Raw genomic sequence first — 20191 nt, forward strand, 5'->3', positions numbered from 1 at the left:
GTCATTTATTAATAGGACCATTGGGGAATTTGAGCCCCCATTGACAGCACAGTGTGCCTTTGTCAATTGTCAAAAAGCTGATGGTGTGCCTTGACCATTTTAGTGTGCGAGATAAAAAAGGTTGAAAATCACTGCTCTATCATGTTTATGCCTGTTAAAATCTCCCTATGAATTTTTATTAGCCTTGAGTTAATTGAGAATGTTCATGTTGGTTGGAATATCATCTGCCCTTTACCTGGCTCCAAAATTATCGTTATGGGGATTTGATTCTGTTTAGACAAGCCTTCTGAGTTCCTGGCCTTTTAAACATCTCTTTAACAACATCTGCTCACAGGCCTGATCCTTTTCTAATTTGCTGCCCTATGCTCTTACCGGATTAGTTTTTATCTGACTACTGTTTTTATGATATGTTATGTTTTTATCTGCTTTTAAATTATGTTGTTGTTTTAACCTTGTTTGTAAGCCACCTTGAGTCCCTTAGGGGAGAAAGGCGGGTTAAAAATAAAGTATAATAATAATAATAATAATAAATAATAATAGTAATAATAGTTCTTTGCACATATAACACAACTCTTTGGGATGGTTTATTCCTGCTCTTTGTAGAATAATACAAGAAGGCTCCTAATTGGAACAAGGAATTCAGACCCCTTTTTTGCCCCCTTTGGTCTGTGTTTTCATAGATGGAAACACAGCCCATTTACTACATCATGGCTGATTAACAACTTGCTGTGTGGCACTTACCACCTGGGGAGTCTGCAAACTGTATCTACCAGCCCTGTGATGAGTTGAACCTGACCATGCCCTCCACTTGCCTGGAGTTCTGGGTGAGGTTGCAGGAGCGTGGCAACACTCTGTTAATAGGTGTTGGTGGTGGTTCCCCTCTACATGTTTAGAGCAACAAATGCCGAGTATTTCAGTGGCCACAATTTCAACCATGGTTCCCATAGACTAGAAAGATCACCCCTGGAAGTGGAGAGTAGCATAACAAGGATTATTGCATGCCTTGTTTCATCTGGGAAGAAGACATGGCTTGTTTGTAGGTCGAGGAATCTTTTCTTATCCTCAAATGTTGTTCTAGTAGGCCATCTCTCCAAGGGGCTTGCTGAATCCGTCACCTAAATTCTTTCACTTGCATTTCAGATCAGTCAAGTCTTGGGCAACGAAATAAAGTTTGCAATGAGGGAACCCTTGGGTCTCAGGTAAGTTTCCAGGCAGAGCCTCTGCTTAGAAGCTTCTTGCTTCTTCCATCTCTTCTTAAATCTTGTCTTCTACACAAGACTTTTACTTTGTCAATGTTAACCATGACTTAGGGGTCTGGGGAAAGTCTCTTCGTAACTTGGTGTTGTGTGTGAAGTTATGTGTGAAGTAGCACGAGGAAGCAGGTCTCTTGTTGTCTTGTGTGCTCCCTGGGGCTTATGGTGGGCTACTGTGAGATACAGGAAGCTGGACTAGATGGGCCTATGGCCTGATCCAGCGGGGCTCTTTTTATGTTCTTAAGTTACACCAGATGCATCTCTCTGCTCTGTAGCTCTTACAGTAGCAGGAACCCACCATACATCTGTACACTGTTCAAGAAGCATCCCATGGATGCTTCCAATATATGACATGGGAGAAGGGCCTTCAGTGTTGGCATGTCCCTACCGTATGTTTCACCAATGCAGCTCAGTGCTCACCTATAAAGAGGAGAGATATGGGACCACCTTCCTTGTTCAACTGTAGAACATGTGGTTCATTTACAGTAACAACACTTTTCCATGAAGTTCTTCATCTGGGAGCTTTGCTTTGATGCCTACCTTGGTACTGGATTTTCAGTGTTGCCATGGTGCGTTATAAAGATTGAGAAAAATTCTGTGTTTAGCTGGAGTGTGAGAGAATCAAAGGGTGTGGTGGGATTATGTGTAAGCTCGGGATGTGCACATTTCTCCAAGTACACTGGGGATGTCCCTTGCTTCTTACATTCACTTTGACGAGCTGATGCAGCCTGTAGACTACTATGAACATTTTTAAACTGTTTCTGCCCAACCTTGCATATATGCAACAGGGATCAAATACGTACACCAGTAGGCTGGGCAAAAATGGGTTAAAAAACCACAATTAAGGGATTGCAAGAAGAATAAGCTGCCTCTTTCTCTTATTTGCAGAGTCTTCTTATGAAACTTTGCAAAGCAAATCAAGCTGGGAAAATTCAGGCAAGGCAGAAGTGTGTGTCCAAAGGGTGTTGTGGCTCTAGTATATGTACTTGCTATCAGCATTCTGTTCTTGGATTAAGAGAGAACTTCTTGGGATGTATTGTTGTGATAGCAGTGAGGACCTTTTCTCTTGAAACAGATCAGCCAGATGGAGAGACACTTCGCTAAGAGAAGTAAAGCTGATGATAACTAAATACATTTAAAATAACGTGTCTTCACTTATTAATTGGCTAATGTCTATCTTTAAGACTTCTCTGAGCCACCAGTGCTCTTATATAACCAGTGTACAAAATGTCCATTCTTTATGAGAACACCTGTTCTCTCTCCTTGTGGTCACTTCAACCTAATGTGTAGCTGAATGATTTTGCAAATGCTTTATAACCATTCAAGAGAAGCCCACTTCCTTTGCTCTTGCCCCTGCCTTTGGGGGGGGGGTGTACTCTACATATTGCTCATTTCAGGGACTGCCATATCGGCCATCCTGGTGGAAACAAACTTTTTAAAATACAAAACTAGCTGAGGGAGAGATTTGTCTTCAGACAATGACAAGCTTTTTGCATTTGATCTTTCTTTCAGGGTTTGGCAGTTTGTGTCAGCCATCATCTTTTCCGGGGTTGCCATCATGGTAAGTTCCCAGTCTGGGGCAGAACCTCTGGGGATCTGAAAGCCTAAGCAGCTGTGCTTGGCATAGCAAATGAACAGACTCCCCTTCCCATTACTATCTGTCGTTGCCAGTTCTTGGTTTTACCCAAGGGCCCCTTTGCTTCCCATTTGTCAGTGTCACACTTGGCACAACTGTGCCTGCTCTTGCTCTGCCGGAGTGAACCAGGCTCAGGCACAGGTGCTGAAGTTTCTCTCCTGCTGCTTTGTTTGCTGTCCTTAGGCTCTCACCTTTCCTGATCAGCTCTACGATGCTGTTTTTGAAGAAGAGTCTGTCAACAGCAAGACGCCTGTCCGTCTGTATGGAGGTGCCTTGCTTAGTGAGTAATGTTCTGTAGCCAAAAGGAGGAGAGGTCTGTGACTAGATTGGGGTGTGTGTGTGTGCAGTGCCACTACATGAAATGACTGTCTAGATTTGGTGTTCCACAGAACATTGTATTGTGGGAGGGGTGCAATGAGGGACAAATAAGGGCAGAAACTGACAACTGGCAAGTTAAGGAAAGATGAAGCTGGGAACCAGATAGAACTAAAAGCAGATTCAGATGAACCACTAAGATAACTGGCATTGGATGAAGCAACAACAACATGACCTTTTTTGGGCCCGGCAATGGCCCTTTGAGTGCTGGAACAAAAGCATGGGGAGAGATTGAGGCTCACTGCTGGTTTCAGAAGGTTGCAGTCTCCATAGTCAGACTGAGTAGTGATCTTGCTGACTAGCTGGAGCATTAAACGACTGTTTCCCCTGGCAGAAAGATTGGCCCATTGCAGATTTGCCATTTTAGTGGCTACCAAAACCGTTCGGACAAACATCAGAAAAGGTAGGAAAATTGCTCCTGACCTTAAGTGTTAGTGAGAATTAAAAAAATAATAATAGTAAGAATATCTTATACACATGTGTGCCTCAGAATCCCCCATGGTAAACTGAAGCCACGGATACCGGTTAATGTCCCCCCACCCTCAGGAGGCGAGGGGAGCTCCACTCCCCTTGCCTCCATAAGGTCCTCTGAGCCCAACAGTTTAAAAAAAATCTACTTCCAGTTTCTCAGCAAAAGCACAAATGGCATTTTTAATGCCTTTAAGGCATTAGGAGGGGCTTCCGGGGCTTCCCTGGGCCTCCTAATGCCTTAAAAGGCATCAAAATATCACTTCTGGTTTCTCCATGAACCCAGAAGTAGCGTGTTTTTTGTTTTTTTTTTTAAACTATTGGGCTCAGTTTGAACCTGTCCATCCACGGACTCTGCTGGGCTCTGAGGCACACCTGCCTGTAGCTTCTGCTGGGCTTAGGGGACACTCCAAAGGTGAGGGGAGCAGAGCTCCCCTTGCCTCTGAAGGGGGCCACGCGGCAACAAACCACAGGTAAGTGAATAGGTGGAGAATCAGTGGAGATTCCCTGTACTGCTTTTTAACAAACAAACAAAAAAATTCATAAAGCAGTTTTTGGAGAAAACCAGAATGGCTCCCTGTCCAAAAGGGCTCACAGTTTTAAAAGATGAAGAACAAACATCAGCAAATAGCTAGTAGAAAGATACTGTGCTGCGATATATAGGGGCAGATACTCTCTCCTGGCTAAGTATAAGAGGAACACCACTTGAAAAAATGCCTCTTTCCTCAGTAAGTAGGGTATAGATTTTCCTTTTAAAAAGCCAAAAAAACAAAAAACAAAACCAAAAACTTTACACCTAGAAAACTAAGCAGCCTTCTCCCTTGCTACTAGTAAGTGCATGGAGTCTTTCATGGGAGAATATTCAGCTATGCCATCTTCTGTTTGGGTGGAAGGACACCCTGACAGGACACCCTGTCTGGTGGGAGAACTTCTTGCTTGCTGCCTAAAATGAATCTGCTTTATGGACAAGTATAGGCTCGAATTTTCAGTTCCAACAGTGTTTAGTAGTTTCAGATTTCCTTGGGTACCTCATTCCCATTATCTTTTAGGGAGTGGTTTGGGGCAAAGCCAGGGTAAAGAGATTGTGCAAAGGGGTGCGGGCATAAGAGGGCAGGTAATGTAATCTTAGGTTTGCAGGGATGGTGGTGGTCAGGCTTGAATTTGGTAGGCACAGAGGGTTATAGTGCCACTAGAAAACTGTTCCTCTGCTTATTCTGTGAGCCTGCAGCGGCACCTGGTGGTACGTGATAGAAGTGCAGCAGTCTGTGGACATAGCTTTTGATACTTTAAACATGAATTACATGAGCAAATACAGGTCAAACCTCCTTATGCGCAAGGGTTTTGTTCTCCAAACCCCCCGCTTATGAAGAAATTTTCGTGTAGCCAAACCAGAAATGACGTTTCTCCAGCAGTGACAGAAATCTGTTATAAAAACATCCATATAATGTTTCTCAACAAAAAATGTGGGTGGGGGGGGAGGAGGAGCTTCACTTACCTCGTGCAGCAAGCTGGTTGATAGTCTCCAGGCGTTCGGGGAACCTATTTCCAGATCGTGCTACCCTCCATTGTGGAAGCTGCCCCATGGAAGGAGCTGCTGCACCTTGTGATTCCTGCTGGTCCGTTGGGATCTCTCTCACACACACACAAGGGTGTGCTTTCCTAAAGCCCTGTGGTCCCCTTCCCCCCTGCTGCTGCAACCACTCTGCGCTACTCATGGGGTTTGCCCCCTCCTCACAATCTGGTCTCAGCTCAGAGGAAAGTTTAAAGAGACACCCCAGCAGTGCTTCTGCGAAGTGACTGGCTGATGTCAGCGAGTCTCCTCGGCTGCCTGCTTGCTTTGGGGCTCACTCGTGTCCCCTTAAGAGCACTGAAACAAGTGGGCTTCGCCTGGTTCTGGTTCTTGGGTTCTGGTTCTGGGTCCTCCTCACCCACAAGTTGGAGCAGCAGCAAGAGCGAGGGGGGGAAAGGGCCGCGGGGCTTTGGGAAAGCACAGCCAGCTGACCGACCAACAGGAAACAGGGTGACTGTGCTGTGAGGTGCTGGGCAGATCTTTTTTCACACCTAGTCCCGGGCAGCACCAGGACCGCTACTAGGTCCCACTCTTAGATCTGCCAGTTCTGAATGTTGGAAGATTTAGAAGCAGAATACATCTTTAGACCAGAATCTATCTTCTGGTCTTGTTGATCTTTTTCTTTGGCTAACTGAAGCAGCTGCATCCTAACCTCTTGCTCTCTTTCATACTTCCCTTTAGGCATCTCCCTCATCATGTGGAATGCCCTGTATACAGCTGAAAAGGTCATCATTCGTTGGACTCTGTTGACAGAAGCATGTTACTTTGGGGTACAGTTCTTGGGTAAGTAGACCTCTTTAGAGACAGAATCAAAGGGAATACATGTGGAAGCTCTTAGAGTTTGTGTGTGTGTGTGAGGGAGAGAGAGTAAAGTAATGCTGGAACTACAGTTTCCTCCCCCCCCCCTGATTTAACTAAACAGTGCATGAAATGGGGTGTCACAAATGTAGAGAAGGGAATGGGCAGAGACTCTAAAGAGAAATGCTCCATTTATTTGATCTCTGGCGCTTGTTGTAGGTACCGAACCCTAAAATACCTTGATTAAAGTGGCTTTACAAGATCTGTTCAGAATGTTTGCTTTTTTTTTTTTTTGTATTTTTCTTTTCAAAAAGCTAGAAAGAAAATGAAGGTGCTGGTGGAAATTTTAGCCTTTGAGATCTTCTGCAATGGTAGTATCTCTCACGAAGACTACAGTTCTTATTGGGCTTTTACCTCTCTTTTCTAAAAGAAGGGGGGGGGAAATCTTTTAAAAAAATCCTGGTGCTGCAGCCTTTAACAGTGGCATGCTGTGACCAGAGCAATGAAGAGATGAGAGAAAAAAGCTCTTTGTTCAAGTGAAGGGTTGTTTAAGGTGGGGTGACAGGTTTGTGGATAGTGCTGGTGAAGTGGGACCAAGATTCTTCAAGCTTCTACTCAGTAGCTGGGTGTCTGTCCCACCTGGGACGGACAGACAGATACACACTCTCTCTCTCTCTCTCTCTCTCTCTCTCTCTCCCTCTCTCTCTCAAAAATTCTGAGTCTGGGGAACTTAGGTAGCATCTCTGCAGGAAAAGCATTTGGGAATCTTTTGCTTAAGGCCTGCCTAGAAGTTCTGCTTTCAATATTTTTTTGCAACAAGAATAGAGCTACATTAAAACCAAGTTTTCAGATGTTTGTTTTGTTCACTGTCAATTACTGAAGAGCACATACCATTTTCAGTATTTTTAAACTCATTTGGTCTCTCAGAAGATGCAGGTCTTGGATGCTAGAAGAAAATATGAAAAGGGCTTTCGGAGCTGGGTTGTTTTTTTTTTTTTTTAAACACACTTCCAGAAGACTGTGCCATTCCTGAACCCAAAGTACATAGAGAGGAAATTGTGTAGCTTTCCTGATTTCAATGAACTAAAGAATTTAGAGTCTTTTCTATATGCTTTAGTGCCTCGACCAATGTGACTGGTAACAGTCCTGGCTTAACTCTGCCACCAGCCCTCCATACAGTCACATGCACTGGGGTGGGACTTGCAGATTATGGTATATAAAGAACTCATGGTATATAAAAATGGTATATAAAGAACAAATGGAACTGTGTACCATTTGATTAGTTGCGCAAGAGGTCACCTGCTGTGAAGAGGCACATTTATATGCACAGCTATGAAAACCTGCGAAAGTTCAGCTCAGTTCTCAACTTGGAATGTTAGTTTGTTAAAATAAATTGAAAGTGAAGATACTTGAGCACAAAGCGAGTACCTTGGGTGTCAACTGAACTCTTCAGTTGCCTGGGACAAAACTTTCTGGTTGCCTTGACATTGTCTCCTTTAAATTGGGCATGTACACTTTATTCCAGCCATGTGCTTGCTTCTAAGAACCCAAACTGTTAGGGGCAGCCCATGTCATTCAGCCTGACCTGAAAATGACATGTTTCTCTGTGTCAGGTAACACAGGCTTACAAAACTGAGGGTCAGAAAAGTTTTCCCCAAACTTTATTGTGGTTTGATATGAATTTGGGGTGCCGATTCAAAAAATGACATCCGTTTTGCCCCATCACATAGTTTTGCCCTCTCTAGTTTTGGAGATAGAGTATAGCCTCATTAATGAATGGTTCAAGCAGCTTTCTCATGAGGAAGCCATGATGTAGGGCAGAATAAATGCCATTTTTTTTTAATCGGCGCCCCAAATATACCCAGGAACTGGTGTAACATTTAAGGAAGCAAAATGTGTGTTGGCCTGTGTAATTGACCAGGACACAGCTTCATATAAGCAATTAATTGCACAGACCAGGGGTGGGGGGAATTTCAGTTTAGTTTTGCTAAGCAATGATGTGAAACAAGCCGCACTGTGTTCTTGTTGCACTTTTGGGGGGGGGGGGATGGCACATGGATCTTTAACTTCCAACCTGTCTTCTTTCTCTTTCAGTGACCACCATCACTCTGGTAGAGACTGGCCAGGTATCCATGGGAGCTGCACTCCTTCTCACCAGCCGGGTTCTCTTTGTACTTATCAGCATTTATTATTATTACCAAGTTGGACGCCGACCCAAGAAAATCTAGTCTCCAAGGCTGCTGACAAAGGGGGGCAGAGGGGCTTTTCCATAAATTTTGCATTCCTTTTGTTAGTTCCTTTTTCCTTTTTCTTTTTGGTCTTAAATACAGACTTTCTCCTTTATTACGGCATGCATCAATGTGTAAATCCTGTGCTGGTGCCATAGCCAAATGAGGTATGGAGAGTTCCAAGCCAGGCTGGCTTCATGAAGCCTGACTGGAGAGGGAAAGAAGACAAGAGTGCAGGGATAAGAAGGGCTAGCAAGATTGAGGGACTGGATGGGAGAGGTGACTTTCTTGTAGCTATTTTTCCTCTGCAGAATTAGACTGTGGTAATGGTCAAGTAGGGAACATTGGAACTGAATTCAAATGACAACAGCAGTGAAGAAAGCGCTTCTGTGAGCAGAGGACCAGTGAGGAGCCTCCCCCATCCCTGGTCCTCTCTCACAGGCTCTCAGTAATACCATTCCAAATGCTGCAACCTGTGTTTTAACTAAGAGAGTGTTTTGCCAGGAATAGGGTTCCCTAAGTTGGATGTCATATTTTGCTAAATTTCTGGGGTGTTTATGAGTAGGTAGCCTTAAGAAATTGAGACTCATTAGTTTTCTAACGAGCATTAACCACAGTAACTTAAGAACTAATTATGGTGGATTTTTGATGGAGGCCTAGTAGAAAACATCTGGACTGTTGATGCTTTTTTGGAATTCTGGGTTTGTCCTCTTTTCCATCCCCACTGTAGTGTTTTTATTCGGTGGTGGCTTATTCTGTTCTTGACTGCTGGGGTACTACTTTTAGTACTAGACATTACAGAAATGCTTTCAGGGGATTCTTATACAGTACAGGATAGCAAGAAAAAAAAAAGAAAAAAAAAGAATACAATATCCTTTTCTGTCCCTCCAATGAATTCATACAATCACTGTTTGTTTTTTGTTTTGTTTTGACAAGGAACACAATATAAGTATGGATCACCAACCTTCTATGTTTGTATAAATTGCTGCCAGGCTCTGAATTCCTGAAAAGCAAACATTGTACTTTTATAAAATATGCTTCTAGGTAGATGAGTAGCCCTGGGAAAAATGTAGGAAAATGCCACCATAAAAATTGATTCTGTGAACACACCAGAGCTGGGACCAGACAGACAGCTGGCAGCTTAATCTATATCCTGGAGCATCTTCAGTGAAATGAAAATTAAGTGGTGCATGCACACCTTGATTCCTGAATTGCAACATTTACTAAATTACTAAGTGTGCATCATAGCTCTAAATCTGTAGAGTACTTGCATGTGGATAGCCTGCATAGACTACGATATAGCCACAAAATCCCCTAACTTGAGCTGCTTGGTTGGGGGATGTTGCTCAAGGTAGGGGCCTTTTGCGCTGCCCTCCCAGGTACAATTGTGTCTCCAGTGTCTGGTAGGAGAAAAGAAGAATGAGGTCAGTGTGCACATCAGAATGTAGGCCAGTAAAGATTTCCCCAAGGAGCACAATCTGTAATGATGTGACTCAGAAGGTAGGTAGAGCAAATACCATGCATAAAACTATGAGGAGTTTGCAAATACTAGTAGGCATATACTCAAATATGCATTCTGAACCCATTGGCCTAAAATCTTCCTACCACCAGCACAATGGCAACACAAACCCTTGAGGCATACTGGCATTGATTTTAAACAAGAATAGATCCTTGTAGTCTGGTCTTAAAATGAAACTTGTGATTGTTACTTCCTCAAACCTGGTAGTATTAATGATGTAAGAAAAGGCTAGTGTTTAGAATAGAAAATAGAGGTGTGTTCCTGTTATAGAGGGGCTGATGCTCTGGGAACCTGTTAGTCTTCCCCAAACTTGAATAGGCAAATGGACCAAAGTGAGAGAGAACTTCCTCCCTCTGGTTGGGACTCTTTGTAGATGCTCAAAATGAAATGATTGAATTCCAGTGAAATGAAGCTTGCTATTGTCAAAACAGACCACAAATAAACATAGATGAAGCCCTGTCATGCATTGCCAAAGGCATCGGGCTCTGTTCTACTATTGTAGCTTTGGATAAACCCGTTGAAGAGTTTCACATTTTCTTCCTCCATTTTAATATACAACTGACAGCAGTATTTTGTTTCTTGCCTTTGAACTGTGGGATTGCATATTTGACATGGATTTCAAGGCCATGTGCCAACACAAAAGACCAGCTGAGATGGACCTGCCCTTCTGAAGTGGATGCAACTACTTTGGAGTAAGAGCATTGGGTTGTGATGCTGAAGCTACAAGGAAATGACAACTATATCAGAATGCCTTTTGAAACTTGAGGCATTAAAAACCATGCATCTTCAGCAACAAGAACATTGGAAAATCAGTGACACCTTGTGGATGGTTGGTGACACGTACTGGCGCTTATCCTGCAACAGTCCTCCAAAGACTTCCTCCTTTACTGTATTCTGGCCTTTATCAAACCTGTGCATGAACTTGGCCGACTGTGTGAGTTGCCCTCAATGGCCGTCCAATGACCATGCATCAAATGGAAGTTCTCAAATTATTTGAACTGATTTTAAAGTACAGATGTTAGATGCCAAGGGAAGCGCCCGGTAGTCCAGTGTGAGGTTAGACTCCTCCACAGGAGCAATTTGGTTAATAATTCTAGTGTCATGCACAGTTATTGGTCTGTGGAAAAGATGATCTGTACACCATGTGAAATAAGTATGGTTTTCAGCAACTGCTGTCTCTGAGCATTTTGTTCCAAGGAGGGTGGGACCTGTGGGTGCATCTTTCTTTTCTGGTTGATTTGTTTTTAAAGCAATAAGTAAACTATAGGAGATTTTTCAGAGTTGCTAACTACTGGATTCCAAGGCAGAGTGTGGAGGGGAAACTTTACGATTGCATTTCAAAGCATGACGTTAGGGAGGTGTTGCACTCTGTTTTAGTTCTTGCGCTAGCTAGATCCCCAGTTTTAATACAGTAATGCTCTGGCATTAGGTGTTTTGTTTTGTTTGTCTTTTGAAAATGGTATAAGTCACTTCCTTTATCTGCACTGCAGTCTTAATCTCAATGTCAAAGCAACAACACATATCAAACAAGATTAGGAGCAAGGCTTGTGGGCACTTAACTCCTCTTCAGGAAAGACACCAGTAGTCTTAAGACAACTTTGCAGGAATAAGCATGCAGCTATGACTAGTTGCTCTTGCTAAGAGCCAAGTTATAAAATAAGTTACCAACTTATTTTAGACCATTTTATCCTGGATCCCAAATACTTCTGCTAGCACAGTAGCTCATAGGATTGAGATACTGGAACTTGGTATAGAGTTGTTGTCATTTTATTTTTGTTGTCAGCAGTGAGCTATTAATCATGATGCTCTGGAAGGGCAAAGCACAACTGAGATGCTGAGCTTGGCAAAGGTAGCCCTGACAACAGTATCAGTGCTTGGTATTTAAATTGCAGAGCAGCCAGGGATACTAACTTTTGCATGAGCTTGAATGAGACCTATTTAACCTGCTCTTTCAAGTATAAATGTGGTTAAGTTTCATTCCAGTTTTCAAAGAGGTAACTATAATTTTACAGCTGTCTGCACAACTGTCCAGGGGTGTTCAGAGTTGTATAACACTCAGGTAACATGGGCTTGAATTTTGAATGGCTTATTTCAGAGCCTTCATTATGACTTTACACTTAATTGAGAGTCTAAATATAAAGGGTACTTGGCAAGATTTCATTCCAATAGGGTATTTCAATGCTAGTACACATTATTTCCATGCAAAAATCCCCCCAGGCTCAATCCCAATCAAGTCGCGCTTGGGAAAGGCAGTTGCCTGAAACTCTAAAGCACATTCCTATGTGTCTAATCAAAAGTAAATCTCATTAGATTCAATGGGGCTTGCTCCCAGGAAAGTGTGTATAGGAGTGAGAACTAGTGCCAGTCAGCATTGAATTTGCTAAGCTAGAGGACCAAAGGTCTGATGTAGGATGCACCTATTTCCTACATAAACCACTGTGATATTGGAATTGGCATTTAAAATATGCAATATACACAACTTCTTGATAAAATCTACACTTCCTGTTTAGTCTGCTTCAATTGGAGAATACGGGCAATTCAGAAAAAGGAGGGTTTTGTAAAACTGGTCTCACTGAACAGGTTTACCAAACAAGTATTCACTTTTTTACAGGGCATAAAATTACGTCCAATTTTACAGGGCGTAATGAAATCCAGTACCGATGTAGGTAACCTTACTCAGTTCTTGTAGTCTTACATTGGTCTAAGAGATGAATGCTTAACAGATGCCAAAGGCTATAATTTTTTTTTTTGTTCAGCCTGAAGAATGAAAATAAGAATGGAACAGCCATAGTTCAATTTTGCATTTTCAGTTCATTATAGAGCCATTGTTCTATTGTGACTTTAATGTAAAGTTCACTTTTAAATTATATTTACACAGCAGCTCTTTTCCAGCGAGACTACACTATTTCAGACTTGTCTCTATGTACAACCCCATGAAAGATGTAAAGTAAAGCCACTCCACTGTCACAGTTTGTTTTATTTTTATTTTTAATTATTTTTTTTAAAAGAAATGCACACAAACTGTGCAGAATGCTTCAGGGTAGTGTTTCTGTTACAAAAAACCCTTTCCATATAAAAAGCATTATAATAAGGAATACAAGATAAATTAGCTCTACCTTTCTAATAAACAAACATTTAAAATCTTAAAATAACTTCAACATTTACTTCACAAGTAGCCTGTTTCCAAGGCACTTGCAACAGTGACGACAACAGACAGTGGAAGGGACTGGATGAATCTGGGTTCACAGAAACAAACAGAAAGTGGGTGGAAATGCAGCATGACCTTTTTCTGCACAAGCCCCATTGGAATGAATATGAGTTGCACTACATTTTAATGTGGGTTGTGCAGGGGACTTCATCTTAGATTGTGTCCCAAGGTGCATCAGCTCTGCCCTTGGTTATTATAGCATTGCAAGCTTAGCAACACGTCTGTTACTCTGCTCCTTTCAGTGCAATCCTATGTATATCTATCCAGAAGCCAGTCCAATTGTGTTCAGTGGGCTTATGAGCGGGAAACTTTATATAGAATTGCAGCCTTAGTTCATTGTTTGAAAGTTTCATTATTTCCAAACCAATATATTCAAGACTGCCATACCACTCCTAAAACCATTATAGCAAATAAATTATTTTGGAGTTAATGGCTATTCTTCCAAGTGTGCTTAGGAGTAGAGTAGGAAAGTTCTAGTTCACAACCTAACCTTAACTAAAACCCACACAGGACGCTATGCTCGTCTTGCTGAAGAGTCCTGATGCCAAACTGTTTCTATTTCCCTAGGAAAATACTAGACTATTTTCATCAGGGAGAGAAAGGGAGGGATGAACCAATAAGTTTACTATTTTAGAATTACGTTCAAGAAAATAACATGGAACACATTCATTACCTTTCCCTTCATGCTTCATTCTCACTATGAGTTGGGACTGGTGGACTTTGCAGTTGTCTATTGTTGCTTCCTTCTCTTGTCACCAAGACCTCTGAGGCCCCAGCCAGTTAGTTAATAACAGGAAGTGTTTATTACTGAAACAATTCCTTTCACTGCAGTAAAACTATTTACCACTCTACTTCCCTGCCCAAGATGAAAGTGGCTTGTCTTTTGGATTATTACGAGTGACTGTTCTAAAACACCATGTCGGGCAAGGCAGGTTAGTGCGAGAAGAGAGCTGAAAATTGAAAAGAAATTGGCAAATTGAGCAGAGACAGATTGCCAAAGAAAGAATTTCCATTAGGCAAGGGACGACAAAGAAAAGGTCACAGGAACTGAGACTCTAAAAGAGCAAGATGATACCAGGAACCTGCAGGCTTCGTACAGTTTTCTCTTCTTCTGCTATGATTGTCAGTTAAAGTGCTGTTATGCCTAATTTCAGGGTGTCTCTTGTCTCCCTCCCTTGTAGGAGAGCCTATATGTAAGTGGCACAGCTCATGCATTGCAGGGGGAGAGCCCAGCTTCAGTTCCTTATATGATCATGGAGAACTGCTGCTAGTCAAAATGTACAATAGTGGATTAGACAGACTAAGGGCACAATCCTAACCAGGTCTACTCAGAAGTAAGTCCTATTGTGTTCAGTGGAACTTACTCCCAGGAGAGTGAGGTTAGGATTGCAGCCTAAGAGTCTGAGTCTGTATGAGGCTGCTTTCAATCACCTTCGCTCTGTATTTACTCAACTGGGAACAGTAATTTCCACAAAATCTTCTTTTATGGGCTCATTAAGGAAGGAAAAGGACAACCCTTTTTCATGTTGCTTGTCTCACGTTATACAACAACAAACCTAGATTTGCCACAAAACACACTCAGGAGGGAGTTACACTTGTCAGAGATGGCAATTGTCTGTATTTTCAAACACCTGTTTGCAAGATTAATGTTTTTAAATGTTTAGTATTATTATATGGAAAGAGATCCTTAGCTGCAGTTGTTTTGGATCAGCAAAACGCACGACCAGTCGATATAAACAACAACTGCTTCGCCAGTATTGCTGAATCTCTTTCTTGCTGTGCAACTGTTCAAAATTTAATGCTAAACACCGTAAAATCCACACTTCTTAATGGGAGATACTGTCAAGGACTAAGTTGACACTTAGTTCTTAGCCGAGAACTAAGGACTTCTAGCCCAATACTGAGCTGCCCGGAGTCTGGGGCTGCTGCGGCATCCTGAGCGCAACTGGGGAGCTGCCGGCAGCTCCTTGGGGAAAAGAGACGTTTGTCCCCTTCTCCCTGGTAAGGAAAGTAGCCCCCCAATGGGGTTACTCGATTTTGCAGCAGCTCTGGAGCTGCCACAGAATCAAAGATTTCTGTGTCAGGTCATACGGCCTGACACAGAGCTTAGGATCCAATGGAGCTGAGCTCCACCAATCCCACCTTTCTCTTGCTCCAATTACACCCCCAGCCCACTTCCTCCCCACTCTTCCCCCATCTCCCCCAGCCCTGGAATGCCTCCTCCCCGCCTTCCCCCACCTATCCCTCTGCCGGCCAGTGCTAAGCCAGTGTGCAGAGCTCAGTATTGGGCTCTTTGTTGAGATTTTTCTCATCACCTGGAATCATTCATTAGTCACATTCATGATTCCTCCCACCCAATTTCCTCACTGCTTGCTCCATTTGCAGCTGAGAGTAATAGTTTCTCCATACCATTGTTTCTGGTGTGTACATTTCTTTTATGTGCTTCCTGTATACCTCATCAATTGGCTTTCACAGATTCTTGTGGCAGGAGGTGGCACCATGTCCTTTTCCTGTCTCTTTGCAGTAGCCTTCCATCTCCTTGGTGCATCATATGATGTTTCTTTCTCATGTTGCACTCTCTGCCCCTTATTCAGTATATTGCTCTTACTACACCCATCATAGTCTCTATGAGCGCAATTCCATAGTCTTTCGAGACTTAAGGTTGCCAACAACATAGTCTCTAGCAAGAAAAGATGTTCTTTAGATTCGGGGATACTCTGCCCATCTTGATGTTTCTGTGCCACTCTGTATCCCTCTTGATCAATGGCCTGTTATCTTAAGTTGCCTTTGTTGAGCTGAATGGATGACAACTAACAGCCAAAATTTGACATCATCAGTACAAAAAAAAAAAAAATCAGTCAGGGTATATCTCATCTGATTCCACTCCTTCACGGAACAAAAGTGGGAATCACATAACACAGACCAAATGCTACAAAGTTCAAACGAAATTGTGCAAAGCACAACTGCAAATATTTCTCATTTTCACAGCTGTTTGGGGGATGTTTCAAATTGCTGAAAAGCAAGCTGAAATCAGAAACTACGAGCTAATCAACTGCTACAAAAGAACAAACTTGACCATATCATGGGGATGACAAGACATTCAGAAGCCTACAAAAACAAAACAAAAAAGTATTCTCTGTAAGGGAGACAGCACCAGCTATTCCATATGAGAACATTTTTTGTTGCTGTTCTTTAAGGTGAGGGAATCAGTAGCAACCAGCATTGCTCTTTTCACGGAACACTAAACAGAAAACCCATTGTGACAAAGAAAAGGTACACACTGAACTTCTACTCTCATCTTGCCCCTCTCTTGGATTTGAAGAGACTGGCCCTCTCCCTATGTTCCAACGTGGTATGCTCAAGCTCTTCTGTGGGACTCCAAGCAAAAGTATTATCCTTCCCAGAGATCCAAAAAAGCTTGCATCTCCCAGATATTTCAAGTGATGGCTGATGGACCATCTTGGCTGATGGACTTGACTAGTCAGCATCAAAACCACACATTTTCCCTAGTTGTCCCTCCTGACCTGTATATATCTATGCAAAACGGTGCTGCATTCAGATGTAGTTTACACAGTGAGTGGACCTCCTTTTCCTTTCCGACTAGCAGATCACTGTCATGACTACGATGTGAATTCCATGCAATGTCTTGTTTCAGCGGGGACCATTAGAATTCACTGCCTCCTTGCAGGCACCTTGAGTCTCTAGTGCAACCCATTCTGCGGGGCTTCTGATGAATGATGGCCCTGGGAGAAGGCAAATAGTGCACAGCACCTCAAAGTTCCAGCCCCTGAAGTACAATCCTTTTGGTCATTCATATATTACAAACCATTTTTTTTCCACATTAACCAAAAATAAAGTTTCTTTTCTTCTCTCTTTCCTTTCATGAAAGCATGTGGTCAGCAAATTGTTAGATACTCATGGAATGCTTTCTATTGGATCCCTCGAAAGAGGCACATGGCAAAGATCATTGCAAATAGCTGTGAAGGAGTCAAAACATAAGATAATGTCAGCCGTGGCTACAACAGGAGGACTTTGTCAGTCTTACTTATAAAGGAAAACTCCCCAAGTAGGCCCAGGATTAAATAAAGGGCACAAAGACAGGTTTAATCAACAAAGAACTAACAGCACAATCCTATGCATGTCTACTCAGAAGTAGGTCTCATTGTGTTCAATGGAGCTTACTCCCAGGCACATGTGTATGGAATTATGGCCTAAGTATACTTTGGTCTCAAAGTAACCCTGCTTCATGTTGTATTGAGCACATAGTCTATTCTATTACAAGGTTATATGCTCCTAAATATATCAAAATTCCTCTGATGTGTTGGGTTCTTTTTTGAGTACGTTTATCTCTGAACAGTTTTAAACCTTACCAGTCTTCATTATGGTAGCTGTGACCAAAACAATCCTACTAAAAGACTTCTCCTAACACCTCTCTACTTTATACCTTTTACTGGTTTCTTGTTACATCAATGTCAACTTTAAGTTTCTAGTTTTTATAATTAGAAAACTACTGCCCTTCCCTCACTTTATCTGGTTTGCCCCTACCCCCTAGTTTCTCACTCCATCTACTGAAAACACACTCATTTATTTTCTGATTCAGGTGCCTCTTTTGTCAACTTCAGAGCAGCAATGAATTTGTGAGCTATTGCAAGTATTACTTTGGTACACCTTGCAAACTGTCTTCATTATTATGTTACACTTCGTATCTTTTTAATATTTGGTAGTCTAGGGTACCTTTAACTGGGACTAAATCTCATTAAAACCCACTTTTGCCCAGCCCACGGGGATACACATTTGGTCCCTGTTGCGTACATGCAGTGTTGGGCAGAAAGGGCTTAAGTACAGTGGGGCTTCCTTCAAAACGGCTAGTATTATAATGCCGTTGTACAAATCTATGGTAAGTCCACACCTGGAGTACTGTGTCCAGTTCTGGTCGTCGCATCTCAAAAAAGACATAGTGGAAATGGAAAAGGTGCAAAAGAGAGCGACTAAGATGATTACGAGGCTGGGGCACCTTCCTTATGAGGAAAGGCTACGGCGTTTGGGCCTCTTCAGCCTAGAAAAGAGATGCCTGGGGGGGACATGATTGAGACATACAAAATTATGCAGGGGATGGACAGAGTGGATAGGGAGATGCTCTTTACACTCTCACATAATACCAGAACCAGGGGACATCCACTAAAATTGAGTGTTGGGCAGGTTAGGACAGACAAAAGAAAATATTTCTTTACTCAGCGTGTGGTCGGTCTGTGGAACTCCTTGCCACAGGATATGGTGCTGGCGTCTAGCCTAGATGCCTTTAAAAAGGGATTGGACAAGTTTCTGGAGGAAAAATCCATTATGGGGTACAAGCCATGATGTGTATGTGCAACCTCCTGATTTTAGAAATGGGCTATGTCAGAATGCCAGATGCAAGGGAGGGCACTAGGATGAGATCTCTTGTTATCTGGTGTGCTCCCTGGGGCATTTGGTGGGCCGCTGTGAGATACAGGAAGCTGGACTAGATGGGCCTATGGCCTGATCCAGTGGGGCTGTTCTTATGTTCTTCCTTATTGAGTGAACATGAATAGGATTGCACTGCAGGGGGCACTGTTGTACAATATGACATATTGGTCAGTATTGCTACTTGGGCCGGGTAAACCTACTGGGCAAATTATTGAACATCAAAACAGTTTGCAAAATGGGAACTTAATTAAAATGAAAAGCATCTGGTCTGATTTCATAATTTCAAATCAATTACTTTCACCAAGGTCTTTTCATCAGATCTCAACTTACAATGCATGTGTAATTGGGCTATTGCTTATGAAGCACCCAACACCAGAGGGCACTGTGGGATAGTTTTTCCCCTCGTGTGCAATTCTTTTACATTACAACTTCAATTTAAGGCCAGAGCAAGACCCTACAAAAAGGCAACTGTATGTTTTTAGTACACCATCACAGGGTAAATCAATTTCCACTATACCTCGATGGCTAAAACACCAATGGCAAGAGCTCCTGCAAGATACACGTACGTCTCAAAGGAGTTAAGTATTACCGTGTAGCAGCCCTAGAAAGAAAGAAACTGCTATGAAACAAACTTTCATTCAAAGTCCGTTTTAGTGCTGTTTTATAAAATGATCTGTAAAGATGCCTTTTCATCTAGGCCACGAGGAAGAAGAGAGCATTAAAAGTTCAGCGTCAACAGCATAGTCCTTAGGGATATAGATTTAAACAGTTAAGCAATAAACCAGGATCTACAGTACTATAGAGCCCTTTGCCCTACAGGATAGATAGATGGATGATTGACTCTGTAGGTAGGTGGATAAACACTGGAATAAATGCACTGCAAGGAAACGGGTTCGGAGAGTTGATTTTAGAGTTGAGTTTTAGACCAAGCTGAGTCAATCTGGAACAACTCAGGGGCAATTCACACATGGACTTCTGAGGAGGAATAGCCCTGACCTGCAAGTGCATCATCTTCAGTTTTCCATGAGAACACATATTTTAATGATACTTCCTCCCTGTGGAAATCATAGAGCTGACCGCATCTGAAGGAAGGTTAAGTATTCAAGTTCTCAGTCTGACTTGCAAAATACTGCAGTTTTCAAGCATTTTCAGAATACATCCATTGAAAGCCTCTGGTCCAGTGTGCCCATCGCATCTGCCCACTGGGTTACTCACCCATTCCTTGTACAAATACAATGACCACTCAGTACTTCTGTTCTTCCTTTGCTTCTGCTGTTTCTGAGCAGCAGAATCAAGCACTCAGATGGCACTAGGAAGGAAGATTCCCTTCCATCAGCTACTGGAGTGAAAATGCTGCCCTAGAAATGCAGCCTGAGGCCACACAGTACTTCATTTTAATTTTATACATCACTTTTCCTCTCAAAGGGCCCTCAAGGCAGCTTCTGTGTCCTGTTATCTTTTTGCCTTTTAGGAAAAAAAGGGGTTATGCTGCATGAAGCTCAAAGTTCATGTAAGGTTCATATTTCTAAGAGTTGACTTGCCTGTTGGAAACCTCCTTGGGTTCATTTCTCTCCTGATGCTATATATTAGGGGTGTCCAAACTTTTTGGCAGGAGGGCCACATCCTCTCTCTGACAATATGTTGGGGGCCAGGGAAAAAAAATTAATTAACATTTCAAATTTGAATAAATT

At 42.4% G+C, this 20191-nt stretch overlaps 2 protein-coding genes across 4 annotated transcripts in view; one reads left to right on the forward strand and one right to left on the reverse strand.

Moving 5' to 3' along the window:
• Positions 1-10992, forward strand: part of TP53I11 (tumor protein p53 inducible protein 11) — a 60528-nt gene extending 49536 nt beyond the window's left edge. The window contains exons 3-7 of the mRNA XM_066633017.1: positions 1141-1199; positions 2766-2814; positions 3073-3169; positions 5984-6085; positions 8195-10992. Of these exons, the coding sequence (XP_066489114.1) occupies positions 1141-1199; positions 2766-2814; positions 3073-3169; positions 5984-6085; positions 8195-8328 (441 nt within the window). The 3' untranslated portion in view covers positions 8329-10992. The remainder of the gene's footprint in view (positions 1-1140; positions 1200-2765; positions 2815-3072; positions 3170-5983; positions 6086-8194) is intronic.
• Positions 10993-15296: 4304 nt separating this feature from the next.
• TSPAN18 (tetraspanin 18) overlaps positions 15297-20191 on the reverse strand; it is a 218573-nt gene continuing 213678 nt past the window's right edge. For all 3 annotated transcript variants that reach the window (XM_066634397.1, XM_066634387.1, XM_066634405.1), the window contains 2 exons: positions 19018-19101; positions 15297-17032 (listed from right to left, as the gene is read on the reverse strand). In XM_066634397.1, the coding sequence (XP_066490494.1) occupies positions 16985-17032; positions 19018-19101 (132 nt within the window). In that variant the 3' untranslated portion in view covers positions 15297-16984. The remainder of the gene's footprint in view (positions 17033-19017; positions 19102-20191) is intronic.

This window comes from Tiliqua scincoides, chromosome 1, assembly GCF_035046505.1.
Source record: "Tiliqua scincoides isolate rTilSci1 chromosome 1, rTilSci1.hap2, whole genome shotgun sequence".
NCBI classification, from domain to species: Eukaryota; Metazoa; Chordata; class Lepidosauria; order Squamata; family Scincidae; genus Tiliqua; species Tiliqua scincoides.